Source organism: Gaeumannomyces tritici (assembly GCF_000145635.1).
Source record: "Gaeumannomyces tritici R3-111a-1 unplaced genomic scaffold supercont2.5, whole genome shotgun sequence".
Classification (NCBI taxonomy): domain Eukaryota; kingdom Fungi; phylum Ascomycota; class Sordariomycetes; order Magnaporthales; family Magnaporthaceae; genus Gaeumannomyces; species Gaeumannomyces tritici.
This window is the reverse complement of record NW_008804549.1, coordinates 1864653-1882034: the sequence shown is the minus strand read 5'-3', so window position 1 is coordinate 1882034 and position 17382 is coordinate 1864653. Positions and strand designations below refer to the sequence as shown.

The window sequence follows — 17382 nt, the reverse complement described above, 5'->3', positions numbered from 1 at the left end:
GGGGGGGGGGGGGGTCGAGCGCCAGGTCTGCGGTCTGAGCCAAGTCTCAAAGTCGGGAGGTAATCTTTGAGGGCTGACAGAATGGAGAAGAGGGCAGAGGGCGGAGCGGCACAATGCAGAGCGGATATGGCGCGAGTGTGGAACCCGACCACAGACGAAATTACAGAGCCGAGGAGGGTTGTCAGAATCCTAGACTAGAAGCGCAAAACATGGTTGTCTGCATTGAAAAACAAGAGCCCCCGGAAATCCCGCGCAATCTCAAAATTTCGAAAACTGCAGATGGGGAAGCGACTAGCGAAAGGCTGCTCGGATATCGGGGACAAATACCAATGGTATCAAACGTATCTCAAAAATGCTATATGCTATGCAAGTCTAGACAACAAAACAAGAACAAAAGGGAGAACCCCCAGGCTAAGGCGTCGACGCGATGTGGTCCCGCCCATCATCAGCCCTTGCCTCTATGTTGGCAACCGCACTCTGCAGGGCGCTTGTCAAGTCCACATGGAAGAGCGGCCGGTTGAGCCCATGCACCGCCACTGCGCGCGGCCCGGCCTTGGCGGGCGAGCGGGCCCGGCTGGCCTCCTCCGTCTCGGCTTCGGTGCTGGAGTCACCAGCGCCCAGCTCGAGGTCCGCCTTCTTATCGAGTCCTGCGCTCTGGCGCCTCGAGAGCCCCTGTCCCAGCTCCTTCTCGTTGATTCGCTTCTCCGCCACCGCTGCCGCGCTGTCGGAGCCGCCTATCTCGGCCACCGAGAAGATGGAACGCCACCGGTGGTGGAGGCCATCCGGCCGCTCCGTCGGGTACCCAAACCCGGCCGCGACAAGAGCCCGTTTGGTCCAGCGGTTGTTGATGCAAGCAATGTGCCAGTCAACAAAATCGGGCGAGGTATAGCGGTCCAGGTGGTTCCTCGTGTCGATGAGCTGTTGCATGCTGGATATGTCGACGTGGTTGACAGAACTGAAGTCCAGAATGATGGCCTTGAGGGTTGGGAGGTCGGGGTTCAGGCCCGGGACGGCCGATGCGTCGCCCGCAGCCTTCCTTTTGAGCTGCCGCTTCGACGGGCCTGGGTCGTTCCAGGGCCGATCCCCTGGCCGTGCGTACTCTGTCGTATTTGTTCGCCTGGTGTAGGCAAAGACGTAGCCGGTCAGGTATTCGAGAGTGTGCGATGCGTTGGGGTAGTTGAACCCTTCCGAGAATCGATAGATGAAAACTCCAGGATAGGGGCTATCAACTCCGACATCAGGGTTAGAGCCATCGCCGTGGTCGATGGGCAGGAATATGTTCCGCGCCGGGTTGGCGCCCGGTTTGGGAAACGTGCCATACTGCCCAACCACCTCGTTGTGGTCCTCTCCAATGATGTTGTCCCGCAGGACCGAGTGCACCTTGACTCTGCCGAGGAATTGGCCTCGGGCCTTGAGGATGCGGCCGATCAGCACGGCTGCGGATATGGCTACAGTCGCGTAGATGCCGTTCTCGATGGTGGAGAAGACGGTGATTATGACGCCAGTAAAAAAGATGAGGACCTCGAGCGGCGAAACACACCAAAACTGATAGATAGTGTTGGGTGGTGTGATAAGGTCACCGACAGCATGGATTATGACCGCGGCGAGCGAAGCGCTAGGGATGAAGTAGAAGACCGGTGGTAGCGCGTAGATGGAAATGAGAACGACCACACCCGTAATGACACCAGCGAAAGGGGTGCGCACGCCAGCCTTGGACTTGATGGCGGTTCGGCTGAAGCTGCCGGTGGAAGGATAGCCACCCAGAAACGGGGCCAGAAGGTTTGTAACGCCAATGGCGACCATCTCCTGGGAAGGGTTAATGGTGTAGTTGTTGACGCGGCCGAAAGATTTGGATATGGCGACATGCTCGATGAGCAAAACTATGACTGTTGCTGGTAGGTACGTCGCCAGCGCGCTCGCTATCTTGGGGTCGATGGCTGGGACCTCGGCGTGCTGGAAGCCGCTGGGAATGTCTTGCAGGATCTTGAAGCTTGGCTTTGTCTTATGGTTCATGTTAACCAGCCAACTGATCATGGTGAAGAGAAGAATGACGAAGGCTGTCCTCAGGGTCGAGAGGAAGAAAAACAGCCGTTGGCGCCCTGGGAAACGCTTGGCCAGCAGGGAGCAGGCGGACCGGATCGAGTAGAGCAAGGCAAGAGCCGACAGCCCCATTGCGGCATCCAGCTTTGAGTGCCCCAGGTTCTTCAGTGTGTTGATGAGCACGAGGTACGGAGCGTCCCGGGTCGAAAATCCCGAGATGCCCATCATTGTTGGGATCTGGCCGATAACGATGTTGATGGCAGAGCCTGTCATGAAGGCCGACAGAGATGTCAAGCTAATTAAATCAACGATGAAGCCAGTCCTAGTGAGGCCGAGGAACAGAACAATCGCTCCAGCGAGAATAGCCAGGGCCGACGCGACAACGTGGCCGGGGACCTCGGGGAACTGCCTCGCCATGTCTGCCACGATTCCGCCAGTAAGGGTTGACATGACAGCAACGGGGCCGATGGTGATGTCTTTGGATGTTGCGAAGAACCAATATGTGATGACCCCCATAAAGGACGAGTACAGGCCGAACTGCGGCTCGAGGTTGGCAAGGATCGCGTATGCCATGCCCTGGGGGATCACAACAACGCCGATGGTGATGCCGGCAACAAGATCGCCGATGAGCCATTGTAGGTTGTAGTGGCCGATCCAATCGAGAAAAGGAAACAGCGACCTTGTGTAAGTGACGGTGTCCTTTCCGGTTGGCACCAGGCTGGCCAAGAAGTCTCGCGTTGAAGGTGGCTCCTCGACGAAGGCATCGCCACTGTGGGCGGAGAGGACGGACTCGCCCCTTGTGACCTCGTCCTGGTAAGGCTGGTTGTTGCGGAGCTTGATGCCCAGGGCCTTGGCCAGGCCTTGGCCGACCTTTGCACCAGTGCTTGCCATTGTTGAAAGCACGAGATCCCAAAGCCTCGTTGGAATGGGTGGTTGTAGTAGGGTGGCGGGTGTGTGCGAGGGACTTCCCGAGCTTGGTTATTTGCCAAGCGTGAGAGTCTTATATGGTCACCCAAGAAGAATGGCTGACCAACCCCACGCGGAGAGGTTCTAGGATGGAAAGAAAGAAAGATTACTTTAGGTAATATGCATAGCTAGCGTGGCGGCCATGTAGACACAACACCAGATATTGTAGGTAGATGGTCGGTACGTATGTCGGTATATATCTCGGGGGGTCCGGCTAAGGGGCAAGCAGAGGCGGGTGAGCGTCAGCAGTTGGATTAGAAACCACATGCGACTTCCATTTTCTCTGTGGGGATGGATGGTAGTGCCGTGGCTGCCAGGGCTGAGGATACCCGCTATGGCGCAATCTAGCGCTTGCTAGTCACAGCTCAGGAAAGACGAAGGGGAGCCTTCTTGTTGCAAGTGTGCACGTCAGGCCCAAGACCGGGCGGGTCAAAGTGTGGGCTGCGCAAGAGGGAAGGGTCTTAGCAAGACGAGAAAGCAGCCACTCGGCTATTCTGTTGGGCAGCAGTCCCTTGAGATGGCTTTCTCCGTAATTCGGCGGCTTCATTTTTGGATGCAGCGATCGAAAGGGGGTCACGGATGTCATGCTGCCGCCGCGGGCTCGGGTTAGCCCAGCCTATCATGTTTCCTTGACACGATTCCTCGACCACAGTATTGGTGCCGCAGAGGCGTAACGGACAGCCCGCTACTTAGACAGGGCGTTTGACTTCTGTAATGGTGTGTCCACGAGACGGACAAGGTGATCGTGAAAACGCAGTGGTGGTCCACATGGTGAGCACGTCATCCTGGTTGAGATTGATGTCAACCAGCCATAGTGGGGCCCCCGCAATTGATTTTCTTCTGGAGCTGAGAATCAAGGCGGACCTGAGCTGCATTCAGCTCCCCCTGTCCATCACACCATCACGAGACATTTCACATGACTACAAACCAGTTGGTTCGTCGAAGGCTTCTCCTTCTTCCGACCTAGCCGGGCAATGCAGCCGGGCCTGCGACGCCGGCGGTCCCATGGCAGGAGGGAGGTTTCAATGGGACGCGACCGCATCGATGGACCAGGTCCAGCTCCCAGGTGCTTGGCCAATATAGATTGATGGTCATGGACTTGGTACTGATTGGTTTAACAATTGACGACGAGACAGCGATGACCTGCATCTCGACGTTATTTTTGTTCCTATTCAACACTTTGATGGTTCCCAGATCGCAATCGCAGTTGCAATGATAGATAACCAAGGCCGTTGATTGACGTTGACAAACGCGAGTAGTAGGGGGGAAAAAAATGAAATGAAAAAAAAGATGAAGAAAAAAAGCAAGAAACGCGTCTACACCGTAGCGTTACGCAGTCTGGTGTTCATGCAGCAGCCCTTGCCCCATCTAACCTCACCAACCTCCTCTTCCCCGCTCAGTTGCCGCGACTTGACTGCGCATCAACGAACGAGGACTGCAGCCGCGTCTTTCACCAAATCATCCGGAGACTGCCGAATCGACGACGAGACCTGTAAATCAATTGAACAGGACACGTCCCAGACAGTCTCGTCAATCCGAGGCGGTCCGTCTCCCTCTCCAGCAGCGACGTGACCCCCGCTTCGCTCGAAGGCATCATCGGCGACCCGGCAAATCTATCTACCTCAGACTCCCTCGCGACATCGCCCTCCCGTCTACCCTGCTCCGCGCGTCGCCATGGTCGGCACAATGAAAGAGTCGATCCCCTCCCTGCCGCCCCCGGCATCTGCGACGCTGCATCCTCCGCCGTCGCCCGGAACTCATCGAGCTCTCCGGAAACTCCAGTCGGCTCACAACCTCGGTGCCAAAGCCTCCAATCTCGGCAGCACACCCACTCTCACTTCCCAACAACGTCTACACCCGAGACCCGTGTCGCCCTTCCGGAGGAACGTTAGTAACGGTAGCCACCGCGGGCTCAGCGACAACACCGGCACATCTGCCACCAGCACCAGCAATCCCGGCAGCAGTAACGCAACAACTGCTGGCGCCGCCCCGGCCGCGGCAAATAATAACGGAGGAGGCGGCGTCAACACCGGAACTGGACGCACGCCACAGCGCACACGGGGGAGAGCCAACAGCGATGCGCCCGTCCTACAACAGACGCCCGGGGGCACTATAATTGCCCCCCGGAGCAGACGCGCCCCCCTTACCAGGCGCTCGGCCGCCGCGGACCAGCTTTCGCTCGAGCGTCTCCTACCTACAGGCCCCCTGGACGGAGACCTGGCGGGCTCCATCGAGAGCATGCGGTACAGCATACTCAACGATGGCATTAAATCAAACAGTGAGGGGATGGTGAGACGGCCCTTGCTCCTCTACCTGTACCATGACCAAAACTTGCTCACACCTGTCACAGTCGCAACTGCGTATATACTTGTGGCTCATCATGCTCGACTGTCCTGTTCTGGAGACGGATGCATACCTCGACCTCATCCATCGCGGTGCTTCGCCAGCATACTCCAAAATCCGCAATGACACCTTCCGCACCCTGACCACAGATCCGCTTTTCCGCAGGCGCGTGAGCGAGGCCAGCTTGATCCGCCTGCTCAATGCCGTCGCCTGGAAGCTGCATGACGGCCGCGAGGAGGACCGCGTCAGGCAGTCGGCCGGCAGGCAGTCTCTCCCACACTTGGGCGACTCGCCGACCCGGGCAGGTGGAGGTGGCGGTGTGATCAGCAGCAACAGCAGCATCAGCGGAAGCAACCCCCGAGGTGGCAGCAGCAACAACGGCCTGTCGGTATCGGCGTCGTCCCCTGCAGCCAAGAACCGCGCTCGGGCGCTCACGCTAACGACCGAGGGCTCTGACTGCAGTGTAGCGCCAGAGTCGGGCACATATGTCCAGGGCATGAACGTTCTCGCTGCGCCTTTCCTCTATGCTGCGCGCAGCGAGTCGGAGGCTTTTGTGGCCTTCCATCAGCTCCTCACCAAGGAGCTCCCAGGCTACATCAGGGGCGCCATGGACGGTGTGCACAAGGGTCTGCGCCTGGTGGACAAGGTGCTCTCCATTGTTGACGAGAAGCTAAGCAGGTACCTCACATCTAAGGGGCTCACGGCCGAGATATACGCCTTTCCGTCCGTCCTGACTCTCTCGGCCTGCACGCCACCTTTGCCCGAGGTGTTGCAGCTCTGGGATTTCCTGTTCGCCTATGGTCCGCACCTGAACATCCTGTGCATTGTTGCGCAGCTTATGTTGATCCGCAGCCAGATCATGGCGTCTCCCAGGTGAGCATGAATGGTTCCTCTGCCTCCAACTGCATATGGACACGCATGGCTAACATGGGGTCCCTTGGCCGTCTCACCAGTCCCAACAAACTCCTTCGGTCATTCCCGGCTCTCCAGGCCGAGCAGATCAAGAGATTGACCCTGTTTATTGCTAAGAACATACCGGACCATGTCTACGCCGAGATTATCAACCACGCTCGCTGATGGTTGACAGCTTTGTTCTGTGCCTAACCTGTGCCGAGCGCGAATGTAGCATGTTGCTGCGTGTAAACTTTCCTTTTTTACCTTTCTGACTCTCTTTATATGAGGGCCACGTCGGTAACGCACGATTTACGAAGTCACGAATGCCAAAACGGGGTGGGTGTAGACGACAGAGGCGGAAATGCACAAAAAGAATGCCGATTTAAGGCGGAAACCAGGGGCAAAGAAGTAAACCTTGAGACGGGTGTTAATCTGTTGGAAAGATGATGTAATAATATGCTTTATGTTCAATATGCTTGAGCCCCAAAGTATCTGATAACGTACGCCTTGAACGCTGAGCTCAAGTTTCAAGATGGTCAATCATTGAACCAATGTCGTTCAGGCTAAGACGCAGAGATAGAGCTACTAGCACGATGGATATTCCTTCTGCGGCAAATACCGTTATATAGGTAGCAATGATAAGTAACATAAGCAATAAACACCACCCCTAGGGAGAGATCAAACTCGCCGGACAGCCAAGCGTGACGTGCACCGTCTGGCAACGGGACAAAACAGGCAGTTTGGGGGTGGATGCGGTTACACACATGCCTGCCAAACGGGCGCAATATCCCGGCAGAGATATTGGTTACCTCTGCCCGCTTTGCATGCCGCTCCTCAATGACGCCCACATCCCGAGGCAGAAGAAGGAAAGAAGAGAAACCTGCACGCTAATCTATTTGCTTTCTGCGGCAGCGGCAGCAGCAGCAGCAAGGTGGGAGACAGGGCAGTCTGCAGTAGCACCAGGCGGGTGCGGGAGATAAGACGAGAAAGTGGGGAGGAGAGAAGGGCCACAGGCGCCTTGGCGTTCCAGCTGCCTCTTCGTGTCCTGGGCGTGGTCATGTCTGTCTGTGTTGCTCCCACTCTGTGTTGTGCGAGGGGAGGAGGATGAGAGGAACCAACAACCCGGCTTTTTTTCCCGTTTCGCTATCCCGGCTTGGCTCGGCGTCGGCGTCTTTTAATTCTTTCTATCTCGCGTCATCCTGCCTTAAAGGATGATGATGCAAAGAGGATAAAAGCCTCCACCCCCTGCTCCCGCGCCAAGCGGAGGATGGATTGTGTCACTACGTGCATCACTCAACCCTCTTTTTTTTTTTTGCCTGGTTCGAAGCGGGACCCCACTCCCGCTGCGACCGTGACTGCCGTACCCCTTCCCACTTTTTCTTTTCTCGCGCTTCGACCTTTGATTTCGGCACGCCGTTCATTGGAGTCGGCTGGGTGTGATGGTCGGAGGGTCGACTGTCCAAGTGCTGCGAGGCCAAGGGGATAATGGGCTCACGCACGTCGGGTACATGGTTGATAGGGGGGAGGGCAGTCGCTTCACAGGCGCATCCATCCATCCATCCATCCATCCATGCCCTTTCCCACATCGAGCCTGGTCGTGGAACCGCACGGCAGTAACGGCTCAGAAGACCACGGGGCGCGCACATGGACCAAAGGTTGTATGTGTGTGCAACTCCCAAAGGGCCGTTCAATCAATCCATAGTGACGGCAGGCAGGCAGCCCGGGCAGGCAAATCAACCCACCCCCCCATCCCCGAAAGCAGGTACGAGGTTACATCCGCTGCCCAGCCATTTCATACGGAAAACAGTCCGCCGTGCATAAAAAATGCGAGAAGGGAAAGGGCCCCCGGGCTGCATATCTACCACCACTCCTAGTCTCCCGTTCTGACTCTTGCTGTATCCATAGATATGCCCAGTTTTATTGCTGGTTCTAGACGGGCCCCCAGATACAAGAAAAGAAAAAGAGGGAAAATAAAAATTGGCGTCTGATTCGAGGCGGCACCAGGGCCCAGTGGGGGAAAGGCAGGGGGTTAAACAGCGTTTGCTTTTCCTTGTTTTTGTTTTTTTTTACCCGTGGATTCCCATCCCCCCTTCCCTCCTTCGGGGGTTACCCCCACGGTTCCAGACGGGCAGGCTTCTTGATATCAGCCCAGACAAGAAACGCCTCCGGAGTGGTTCCACGGATCCAACACGCCTCCTTTAAACAACTCCGGTCCACCTATCTCCCAGTCCTTGCCCCATCGTTCCAGCCTCCCACCATAATCTACCTACACCCACCTACCTGCCTACCACCCGACCGAGGCGCCAATTCTCCATACCTATCCTCATATCCATACTCTTTGCACAAATCCGTGCCAGCTCCCTCTCCGCTCGTCTTTCTTGGGACTACCTCTATTCCTCGCGCCCTGCTATATTCTCGAGATATCACATCACCGACGACACGTGCAAGCAGCCGCCCGAGACAAAAGTCCGCGATCCGATCCGAGACATAGAATCCATCACCAATCAAAGACCAGCACGGGCGCAGCAACAAACTGTCAAGCAAAGCAAAGACTCTTGTCAGTGCGTCTTGGCGCGCGCAACGAAACAGACCCGACATAACCAACAATCAAAGCCCCCGGCGCGGCCTACCCTGGACCGCCATGCGACTTTCGACTATATTATGCCTAGTAGCTGGCGACATTCTGGGCCCGACCTGTGATCAGAACGACCACCTGCCGCAACCGGCCCGACAGCTGCCCCTAAAGAGCGCACCACCACATGGCTCCCCTCGTGTATGTTTTTTTGAACGCGACCGGGGGTTGATATCATGGAGAAAAAAAAAGCCACATAACGTGCGACTGACCTGCCCTAGATCCCTCGCCCAACAACTGGCGACGCTACCGACTCAGCACCAAACTGGGCAGAGCTGCAGGTCCCCGGCCACGAGAGGATACCGTCGGCCGGCGCGGCTGATGAGCAGGTGACGACCGCCACCGATGCTTGCGGACAGAAGCCGACCTGCCACCTAAGCGGCGATGCGTCGGCGGGACACCAGGTTGCAGACATGACGACAGAAGCCAGGAGTAGCGACGGCTCCGCCGCCAGCAGGACGGGGGGCGTAGTCATAATAACCCAGTCGCATCAACCGGAAACGACGCCCCCCGACTCGACAGCCAACATCTCCAGCCCAACCTCGGGCGACCATTTTCTCCAAGTGTCGGAAATCAGCCACGAGAGGAAAACAGTCCTGTGGGCGGGGGTTGCAATGGGCGTCGTCGGTTTGATCATGTGCTCCTTTTGAGTGACCTGGGAACACGGAACGACATAATATGTAATCATAATGGTACCCCTAATGGACAGTCTGCCCTTAGGGATCCCAAACATGAATTGTAAGCGGCAGTTCGAAACAACCCATTGCTTGGGAATTGCGACTGGCTACATTGCGCATTGGCACTGATGGTTGGGAACCGCGAGGAACATGATATCTATTCGTTGGTTCTCATACTGTCGATATGGATGGTATACGCCGAGCGAGAGTGATAATGCTCTTTCAATAGGCCGGGCAACCATTCTGAGCTTGGCGGAAGGCCGTCGAGAAGAACTCCTGCATAGCGAAGTAATGGAACAGGATGCCACCCAGGACGGCAAAATGCCACAGGTTGTGGCTACCGCCAATGTAGTCGAACATGCCCGGGAACCAACGCTCGGGCACCTTGCTGGCATAGATGAAAGCACCACTCAGGTAGACGAGGAGCGACTCGGCGATGGGCGAGTAGAACTCCCAGACAAATGAGGAGCCCTTTGTTAGATAGAGCTGAAGGATGGGCAGGAACCCCGTCGCGCCCAGGCTGACGTAGAAGGCGACTCTGCACCAGGCCATGTCCGGTCCATTAAATCCGGGGTGCCACGGCAGAATGACGCCACCTATGCCGAGAATCGCCGTGGTGGACAGATAGGCCCAGCGGCTGATTGGGTCGCAGTAGAATGCCGTGTATTCGGTTGTGATGATAGACGCCGCAATGAGAAGCGAGATTCCCGTGTAGTCGACGCAGGCGAGCGATGTCATCAGGTGACGATCGGCAATCGAGTTCATGGTGTGCCAGATGGTGCTGCAGACCAGGCACTGGCAGGCCGCGAAGAAGAAAACGGCGGCGATGAAGACGTCCGTCTTTGTGCTGAGCGAGAAGTTGTCGCTGGTGGGGTAGAAGTAAAAGGCTATAGAAAGGACAAGGACCAAGCCGAGAGCGTGCGACCATATGTTGACCAGCTCGTTGGAGAGGTTGAACATGGACTTGATACAGCCCAGCTTCGTTTCGCTGAAGCGGTACCCCTTGCGGATGTGGGGGTTGATCCGCCAGGGCATCGGCAGGTCGTCGTAGCGAATTAGGCCGTGCTGTCTCGCCCGCGCGACGGCACGTTGGATGTGATCCTCGAGCGACTCGGCCGCCCACTTTGCCGTGGCGAAACCCTCGTCCACAACCTCGCGGGCGCGTTCGAAGCCCTCGTCCACCACCCGACGACCCTCGCTCATGAAGACCCCCGCGGCGTCAGCGGCGTTGGCCAGGCTCTGTTCTCTGAACTTGTACGCATGGTCCTCGAAGTCAGAGAGCATAGTGTCGAGCAACTCGATGCTCACCCGGGCCTTCTCGTTGAGCGACTCGGCTGCGGCGAGACCGTCCTGGTAACGATGCTCTAGTGTCTCAACCATGACCTGGACGCGCCGACGGCCGGCGTCGATAACCTCCCCTGAAACCTGAGAACATCGGGTCCGCACGGCCTGCAGGGTATTGTACGCCCTCGAGATGCTCGCGTCCAGGCTGACATCGCCATAACTCTCCAGGAAGTCGAGACGCCGCTCGAGTTCGGAGAGAAAGAGATCAACCTGGAGATAATATGGTGGGATATCAGTATATAGTAGATCTGAGGGGTTACTCGTTGGGCTAACATCGAGTGCCGCGAGGGCAAAAAGAGGGTGGGTGTGTCCGAGAGAGGGAAAAAGGGGGCGAGGATCTTTGGGTGGACAGACCTTCAAGAGTAACTGCTCCTCGCCGTCTATGATGTGGTTTACAATCGACTTGCGCCGGTGGGGGAGAAACGATGAGTGTCGCCGTTTCCTTCTAGCCGGTTGCTGTTGGTTGGCGGGCTGGCTTCCAGAAGCCTGCGCAGTGCCATCATGGTCGGTAGAAGGAGAGCCGTGGTGGTTCAAGGGCGAAGCGCACGGCACATTTGGCGTAGCGAGATCCATGGTGACTTTGCCGGACTGCCAAGAAGGGCAGCGGGCTGGAAGTCAGATGCTGCTGCGGGCGACTCTTGAGTTTTGCGACTATGTTGGGTGGTGCTGAGGCAATCGATGGCTTCGCTCACAAGGGCGGGCGAAAGGAGGTGGCCACAGACAGCGGACTTGGGCGGCACGGGCAAAAATAATTGGCGCCAGAGCGGGCGGGAACAGACGCTCGCAGCAGCCTCGGCATGAGGGAGGGGAGGGGGGGGGGGGGGGGGCAAGCCCACTGGAGCGCGGAGGTGGGCCGCAGATGCTCAACAAATTGACCGCCTGCTGCTGACGCAAACTGGATTGGCCGCTGGACAGGCGGATAAAATCTTGCTGTGGATCGGAGATGGCGGCGGGCGCTTTGGGCTCCAAGCTGCTGGGGTTTCCAGGGGTGCAGCGCGTCAATGTTTGGGCCCAGACGGGAAGCTCGTCAATGCGGCCTTGCTAGTCGAGAGTCAGTGCATATGCGAGGGCTCTGCGCTGCTGGAGATGCAATATTTATGTTTGCCCAAATTCCGCCGATCAAGCCACGAGTGGCAAATAGACCAAAAGACTCAAAGTAGCAGGTCAATAGTGGATGGGAGAATATGTAAACATTGGGCTAATAAAAGCCAAATGGTAATAACACAGTTAGCCGGGACATTGATCTCGCTCCTCAGCCGAGGCCGACGTGCCGGCTTTACAAGGCGTTTGTCCTGCCATAACTTTGATGCTGTATGGAAGAGGCTTGACAGATACTGGGACTGACACGGGTCAGATCGAAATCCACGCAGTTTACAGCTTCAACGTCCCCTCACAAAAGCCCAGAGGTACATGCAGTCCATGCAGCTCTCCCCAACTAATATTCATCGGCTACCAATGAAAGAGAAATGGTATAGTAATTACCTACCTATTCAAACGGTAGATCAAAAAGAAGGGGTCATCCAGGACATTTGTTTGGGTCACAGGTTCGGTCGAGCGTCATCAGGCCACATGGGTCTGTCTGGCCGTTGTGCTTCCAAGAATCGCACTTGTAAGTGTGCATTGGCTCACTGAAACCTGTCGTAAGCATGAGGTGTTTGGGAAAACGGGATCCTGCTTGCCCACAGATCCAAACCCAACCGTGCTTCCTCGGTTATTGCCATCGTTAGCATGAGCATGTTTCCATATCGACAGAGCTAGTGAGCCAGGAGCATCCAATCCCGTTGACAGACCGATAGCCCGGGTTGGGCCAGTGCTTAGATCTGGCGCGAGATATTGTTTGGTCTCAAAGCTGATTGGATGCTCAGCAGTCATTGGTACTGTGAACTGAAGCACGGGCTTTTCCCAGGCGGGGGCACCACTGGCGGTTGGGATGGCAGAAGATCCCGACCGTGCGCCGATTGATTCGCCCACACATCGCTGCAAACAGAGCTGGGGGAGCTGATCAGCCTTGAACAGCTCAGGAACCGGCCAGGCCCTATTCAGCCTCTCCATTCTCTGCCTACTTATCCTCCCGTCGAACAAAAGACGAAAATTCGCCAACATGGGCACGGACGAGCTTGTCACCGACCCGAGCTTGCGCAGTCTCCTCGAGCAGTCGCAGAATGCCCGAGAACAGGCGCTGGCGTTTGTCGACCTGATAGCGCAGCAACAACAGGCCGGCTCCGAGCCCGCGGCAGTCGCCGAGATGGCAAAGTTGCAGAAGCAGCTAATTATGAATCTTGCGAACCTCCGCCGTCAGCACCGGGCTGCCATCTTTTCCGCGCGCACCACGAAGGCCGAGACGCTGAAGGCGCGCCAGGAGGTCGACACGCTCCACCTGCAGCTGCAGAATCTCTACTACGAGCAGCGTCATCTCGAGGGCGAAATCGCGTCTTGCGAGGACTACGAGTGCGTATACGCGCCAGCAATTGCCCGCCCATGTGCCCAGTCTCCGAGTTCCGGGCAAGAGTATCGCGGTCAATACAGCAGCTAACGGTCCCTACTGTAACGGTCCCTTAGTCACAAATACCGCCAACTGCCACTCATACCAGTCGAAGAGTTTCTCGCGCTGCATCCTGAACATGCGGATGCCGACGAGAATGACCTGATGGTCGCGCGAATCGAACACGAACGCAGCGAGAGGGAGAACCTGGAGAAGCAGCGACAAGATCTCCTGAAGCGCAAAGCCAAGCTGATCGCAGAGAACAAGAAGAGGAAAGATGACCTCGCAAATCTGGATAAAGACCTGGAGAAGTTCATCGATGTAAGATGCCCGGTATTTTCTGATCGTCACCATGTCATGGTGCGTCCTGGGACCAAGTTGGGCCAGTCAACTAACGCCCTTTTCACAGGCTGCAAAACCGATCGAGAAGACGTTCGAAAACGTTGTATGATCACCATGCCGACGAACCATATTCGGGACATGGTTTGTGGGCGGCGACCCTGGACGGCTGACTAGGAATGTTATGCAAGCTCCGCGTCTAACAGGGCCCATGGGGACGCACGATAATGGCGACATGATACCCAAGCTGAAGAGGGGCGGGCCAAGAGTCGAAAGGCGAGCATCGGGAGGAAAACACCAAGCTCGCCATCGCCGTCGCGAGACATGGCGACGGGAAGCAGGGCAATGCCGATACCCTGGCGAAGTACGCCAGGCTCAAAAAAAGAAAAATGCGTGACGGACCGGAAGTCACGAGCGTTGACCGGGAAGCGGGTCCGCATGGGTGGATTTGGGTTGCGGTCGGACTGGCGATACTCGGCGGTGAGGTAGTAGCTGAGTACTACCGGCGCGGCAACCTATCGTCGCTAAGCTCACCGCTCATGGAGCGCAGGCTGGGCGAAGGGCATGCCGCGTAGAGACGCATCTATGATACGATGGGTTAGGCGCCGTGGCCGTCCACACACACTACGACCCTCCAGACAACAAGAAACATACCTACCTAGGTAGTGTTGTAGATGCACGTCTAGCCACCACACGCAGGCTTCAAAACGGTCGATACGGTGGTGCATGGTGCATGGCAGAAGTGGGTTCCTACGGACAACCTGGTGGGTGTACTTTTGCCAACCCAATGAATCACCGCCATCTTGCCGCACACCAAGCCGGCTGCGAGGGCGGGTGACATGGCACGCATCTTTAACGAGGAACTAGTGCCGCAGCATGATGCAAAATACCACTTGCATGCTCCGCTTTTGCTAGACTGGATTGCAATTTTCTCTTTCTCTCGGGGGTTTTCTCTCGTCCCTTCGACGGCTCGCATTATTGTCTCTCTCCTGTCGCACAAACCTCGTCGCCCCCTCCCTCATGTGCCTCAAGAGCGGAAGCGAGTGGGGGTTTGCTGCATTCCGATCAGCTCACTCGGGCGTGTCGTCCCAGGCTATCCCGTCCAACGGCGTGTCACGCGCATGTGCTGCCCTGCCCTTGCAAAGCGATCTCCGAGCATCCGAGGATTTCCATTCGATTTGCGTTTGACGGCTACTGGCCTGGGGCTGCATCGGGTCGGAGCTTGGCTGGTAATGGATGCAGCTACCGCGTGCGGGATCTGGTTGCGATAAGATAAAAACCTGGAGCCTGCGATGGACCCGTGGGGCTCGCCGGCCATAGAACCCCCGAACGTCCGTCGAGTTCCCGGCTCCACCGGACCGCCCGCTAATGGGAGCTTCGCAATCTGCCAGCCACCCGAAATCACCCACGCCCACACCACCCACCACACTGCACACACATCACTTGCATGCACAGCACACCACACAGTCCTGCACAAGGCGGCCACCATCACAATGCACGGCTTCGTGCTGATGACCTCATTGACCGGCTGCCTAGCGGCTAGCTTTGGAAACAAAAACCTAATTCGTCAAGGAGAACGACCGGTAGGAACTTCGCGTTTATAAAGCTTCGATTCGTACACGGTACTTTGATGGTCGAAGTGGCGTCTGTGGTATCACAGAGCCGCCATCGCTGGCCGACAAATTTGTGCGCTTCGGCGCGTCGCAACCAGTCTCTTCGTTGCGACGGGCCTCGGCCTGTTGCGCTTTTTTTTTTTGGCATGCCGGCCCCAGGTTCGGCCGACGGGTTCGACTTCAGACCCGCTAGTCTGGGCCCCAGGCTAGACCCAAGCTAAGGCAAGCACCAAGCTTGGGGTCGTCGATCCGGTCTGGCTTTCTCGACTCTCACGGGCCTTTGGAGGCGCCGCTCGACAGCCACACTTCTGGGGGAGGGGGAGATTTCGCGTTTTCGGCGCGTGGAACAAATGCGAGATCCCAGCACGCATTCAACGAGTAAGAGGGCCATGCAAGGAACCTGTATCCCCTGACTGGCTCCCTCTGTGTCACCTCTCGATCAAAACGGTGGAAGCCCCGGTGACGACTGGGGTTTTCTTTTTCTTTTTGTCTTTCCCTTGCACTCTTTCTCGTTTAATTGCGGACCCGTCAGCAAGGCGATCGTAAGGGTGCGTCACAGGTACGGGCGGTTCCCAAAAGAGCGCTGGTCTGACAAGTGGGCTCCCTGGTACCCAGTACCAGCGCCAGCTCCCAACGAGAAATTGAGGTTGCCGTTCCAGCCAATGGGCATTGTCGGGCCCTCGTAGAAATGAGGCCAAGATATCATGCTAGGCCCAACAGATGCTAGGGCAGGACGGTAGGCATGTTATCAATCTCGCATTTCGCGGTGATAATATGAAAGTCAGCAGGAAAACTGGAACGACACAAACTTGGGGTCCGGCACACGACGCAATCTTTGCCCTTCAAGACAGCGACGGGCATGTACAATGACGGGAACTGCCCGCAATCCGCCAAACACTCCATGGAGCTGGCCGGCTCGAAGCAGCGGTGTCCACTCTCGCTGGCTAGCGCCGCTGAGCTAAAATATCTGCCGGCAGGAGAAAAAACATCAAGAAAACACAGCAGAAAAGGCGGCGGGGAGGATCGCATTCAACGGGGCTGGGAAGCCAAAAAGACAACACATATGCAGACTATAATAGTCCAGCCGAAGACGCTCACCGCATTGACATTGATCTTGGGCTTGACATTCGAGAACGACCTTGCTATGCAAACGGATATCCAGTTTCGGCACAAGCTCAAGCAGAAGGCGTGTGAGGCGGCGCACAGTGCACAGCCGTTTCCTGCATTTGGCTGGTAGGCATGAGAAGTTGGGCCGCACCGTTCAAAGGCAGGTGGAGGGGCCCCCTAGCTGGGCAAACTCACCGTTTTTCAATCACAATTTCCCTGGCACCCACTCAGACTGGGTATCCAAGAGCAATAGTGGAGGAATCCAGCGTAAGGAAAGAGAGGAACGATTCCCAAACAAGGGGAAAATTGAGTTCAATGAACATCGAGATTTAACACGGACACGCTACCACTGGCCCTTCTCGGAGCGTCCCGGTCGCCCAGGTTTCCGAGCCCGTGCTGGTGCTGTGCATTGCATCAGACTGGCACCCCCGAAATTCGCAACTGCCCAGTCGCGGTGGCAGACTCGCGCAAAAAATCCTTCGTACAATGCGTAACCGCGATGCACGTCGATGCACGTCGATGCTGACGGCAGGGACGACGTCGCGTTTGCTGTGCTCAGCCACACTTGGCCTGCGCAAATAGCAGTCGCCCTGCATGCCCCAACTCAGCTGCGCATCCATATTTGATCGCTTGCGCCCACCACTCAGCCCGCATCTCTGTGAGACTGCACCATGCCACCATGCTGCCCCTCCAGGCATCCAACCCAGCCAGCCCTCAGGCACAGCAGGCCAGGCGGTGCCAGGGGTTGTGCTGGGAGGACGCTAGACCTGCGAGTGGCTCAGGCAAGGCTGGTCGCTAAAATTGCACCATGACTGGGCTACTCCTCCGTTTCGTAGCCAAGGGAAGAAACGGAGGGTGCGTGTTGGGGCGCCGAGGGAAATAACGCATGTGGGGTACGGGTGGTTCCCTGGCACCAGCAGGAAATGGCAACGCAAGGCACCAACC

General features: G+C 56.9%; 5 protein-coding genes across 5 annotated transcripts; 3 read left to right on the top strand and 2 right to left on the bottom strand.

Annotated features, from left to right (window-relative positions):
* Positions 1-155: 155 nt before the first annotated feature.
* GGTG_09619 (hypothetical protein) lies at positions 156-3521 on the bottom strand. Its single transcript, XM_009227472.1, has one exon. The coding sequence runs from the start codon at positions 2929-2931 to the stop codon at positions 412-414; it is 2520 nt and encodes an 839-aa protein (XP_009225736.1). The 5' UTR covers positions 2932-3521; the 3' UTR covers positions 156-411.
* An 852-nt stretch (positions 3522-4373) lies between these two features.
* On the top strand, positions 4374-6792 carry GGTG_09618 (mitotic check point protein BUB2). The gene is made up of 3 exons (XM_009227471.1): positions 4374-5295; positions 5357-6222; positions 6303-6792. The coding sequence occupies exons 1-3, from the start codon at positions 4681-4683 to the stop codon at positions 6424-6426; spliced, it is 1605 nt and encodes a 534-aa protein (XP_009225735.1). The 5' UTR covers positions 4374-4680; the 3' UTR covers positions 6427-6792.
* A 751-nt stretch (positions 6793-7543) lies between these two features.
* GGTG_09617 (hypothetical protein) lies at positions 7544-10087 on the top strand. Its single transcript, XM_009227470.1, has 3 exons — positions 7544-8005; positions 8149-9016; positions 9097-10087. The coding sequence occupies exons 2-3, from the start codon at positions 8885-8887 to the stop codon at positions 9523-9525; spliced, it is 561 nt and encodes a 186-aa protein (XP_009225734.1). The 5' UTR covers positions 7544-8005; positions 8149-8884; the 3' UTR covers positions 9526-10087.
* Positions 8145-11598, bottom strand: GGTG_09616 (ssgprc1). Its single transcript, XM_009227469.1, has 2 exons — positions 11251-11598; positions 8145-11106 (listed from the first exon to the last, which is right to left on the bottom strand). Exons 1-2 carry the CDS (start codon positions 11467-11469, stop codon positions 9775-9777), a joined length of 1551 nt encoding a protein of 516 aa, XP_009225733.1. The 5' UTR covers positions 11470-11598; the 3' UTR covers positions 8145-9774.
* A 1399-nt stretch (positions 11599-12997) lies between these two features.
* GGTG_09615 (hypothetical protein) lies at positions 12998-14292 on the top strand (the record flags this gene model as incomplete). Its single annotated transcript, XM_009227468.1, has 4 exons — positions 12998-13344; positions 13456-13699; positions 13788-13810; positions 13971-14292. The coding sequence occupies 4 exons, from the start codon at positions 12998-13000 to the stop codon at positions 14290-14292; spliced, it is 936 nt and encodes a 311-aa protein (XP_009225732.1).
* Positions 14293-17382: the final 3090 nt, after the last annotated feature.

What these genes read in the sequence shown, in the direction of transcription:
- GGTG_09616 (XM_009227469.1), bottom strand. Translation starts at nt 11,469, where the DNA reads ATGGATCTCGCTACGCCAAATGTGCCGTGCGCTTCGCCCTTGAACCAC. An exon ending in AGGAGCAGTTACTCTTGAAG is followed by an intron (nt 11,107 to 11,250) that starts GTCTGTCCACCC and finishes TATTATCTCCAG; the next exon opens with GTTGATCTCTTTCTCTCCGA.
- GGTG_09618 (XM_009227471.1), top strand. Translation starts at nt 4,681, where the DNA reads ATGGTCGGCACAATGAAAGAGTCGATCCCCTCCCTGCCGCCCCCGGCA. An exon ending in AATCAAACAGTGAGGGGATG is followed by an intron (nt 5,296 to 5,356) that starts GTGAGACGGCCC and finishes CACCTGTCACAG; the next exon opens with TCGCAACTGCGTATATACTT. An exon ending in CAGATCATGGCGTCTCCCAG is followed by an intron (nt 6,223 to 6,302) that starts GTGAGCATGAAT and finishes CCGTCTCACCAG; the next exon opens with TCCCAACAAACTCCTTCGGT.
- GGTG_09617 (XM_009227470.1), top strand. Translation starts at nt 8,885, where the DNA reads ATGCGACTTTCGACTATATTATGCCTAGTAGCTGGCGACATTCTGGGC. An exon ending in CACCACATGGCTCCCCTCGT is followed by an intron (nt 9,017 to 9,096) that starts GTATGTTTTTTT and finishes GACCTGCCCTAG; the next exon opens with ATCCCTCGCCCAACAACTGG.
- GGTG_09619 (XM_009227472.1), bottom strand. Translation starts at nt 2,931, where the DNA reads ATGGCAAGCACTGGTGCAAAGGTCGGCCAAGGCCTGGCCAAGGCCCTG.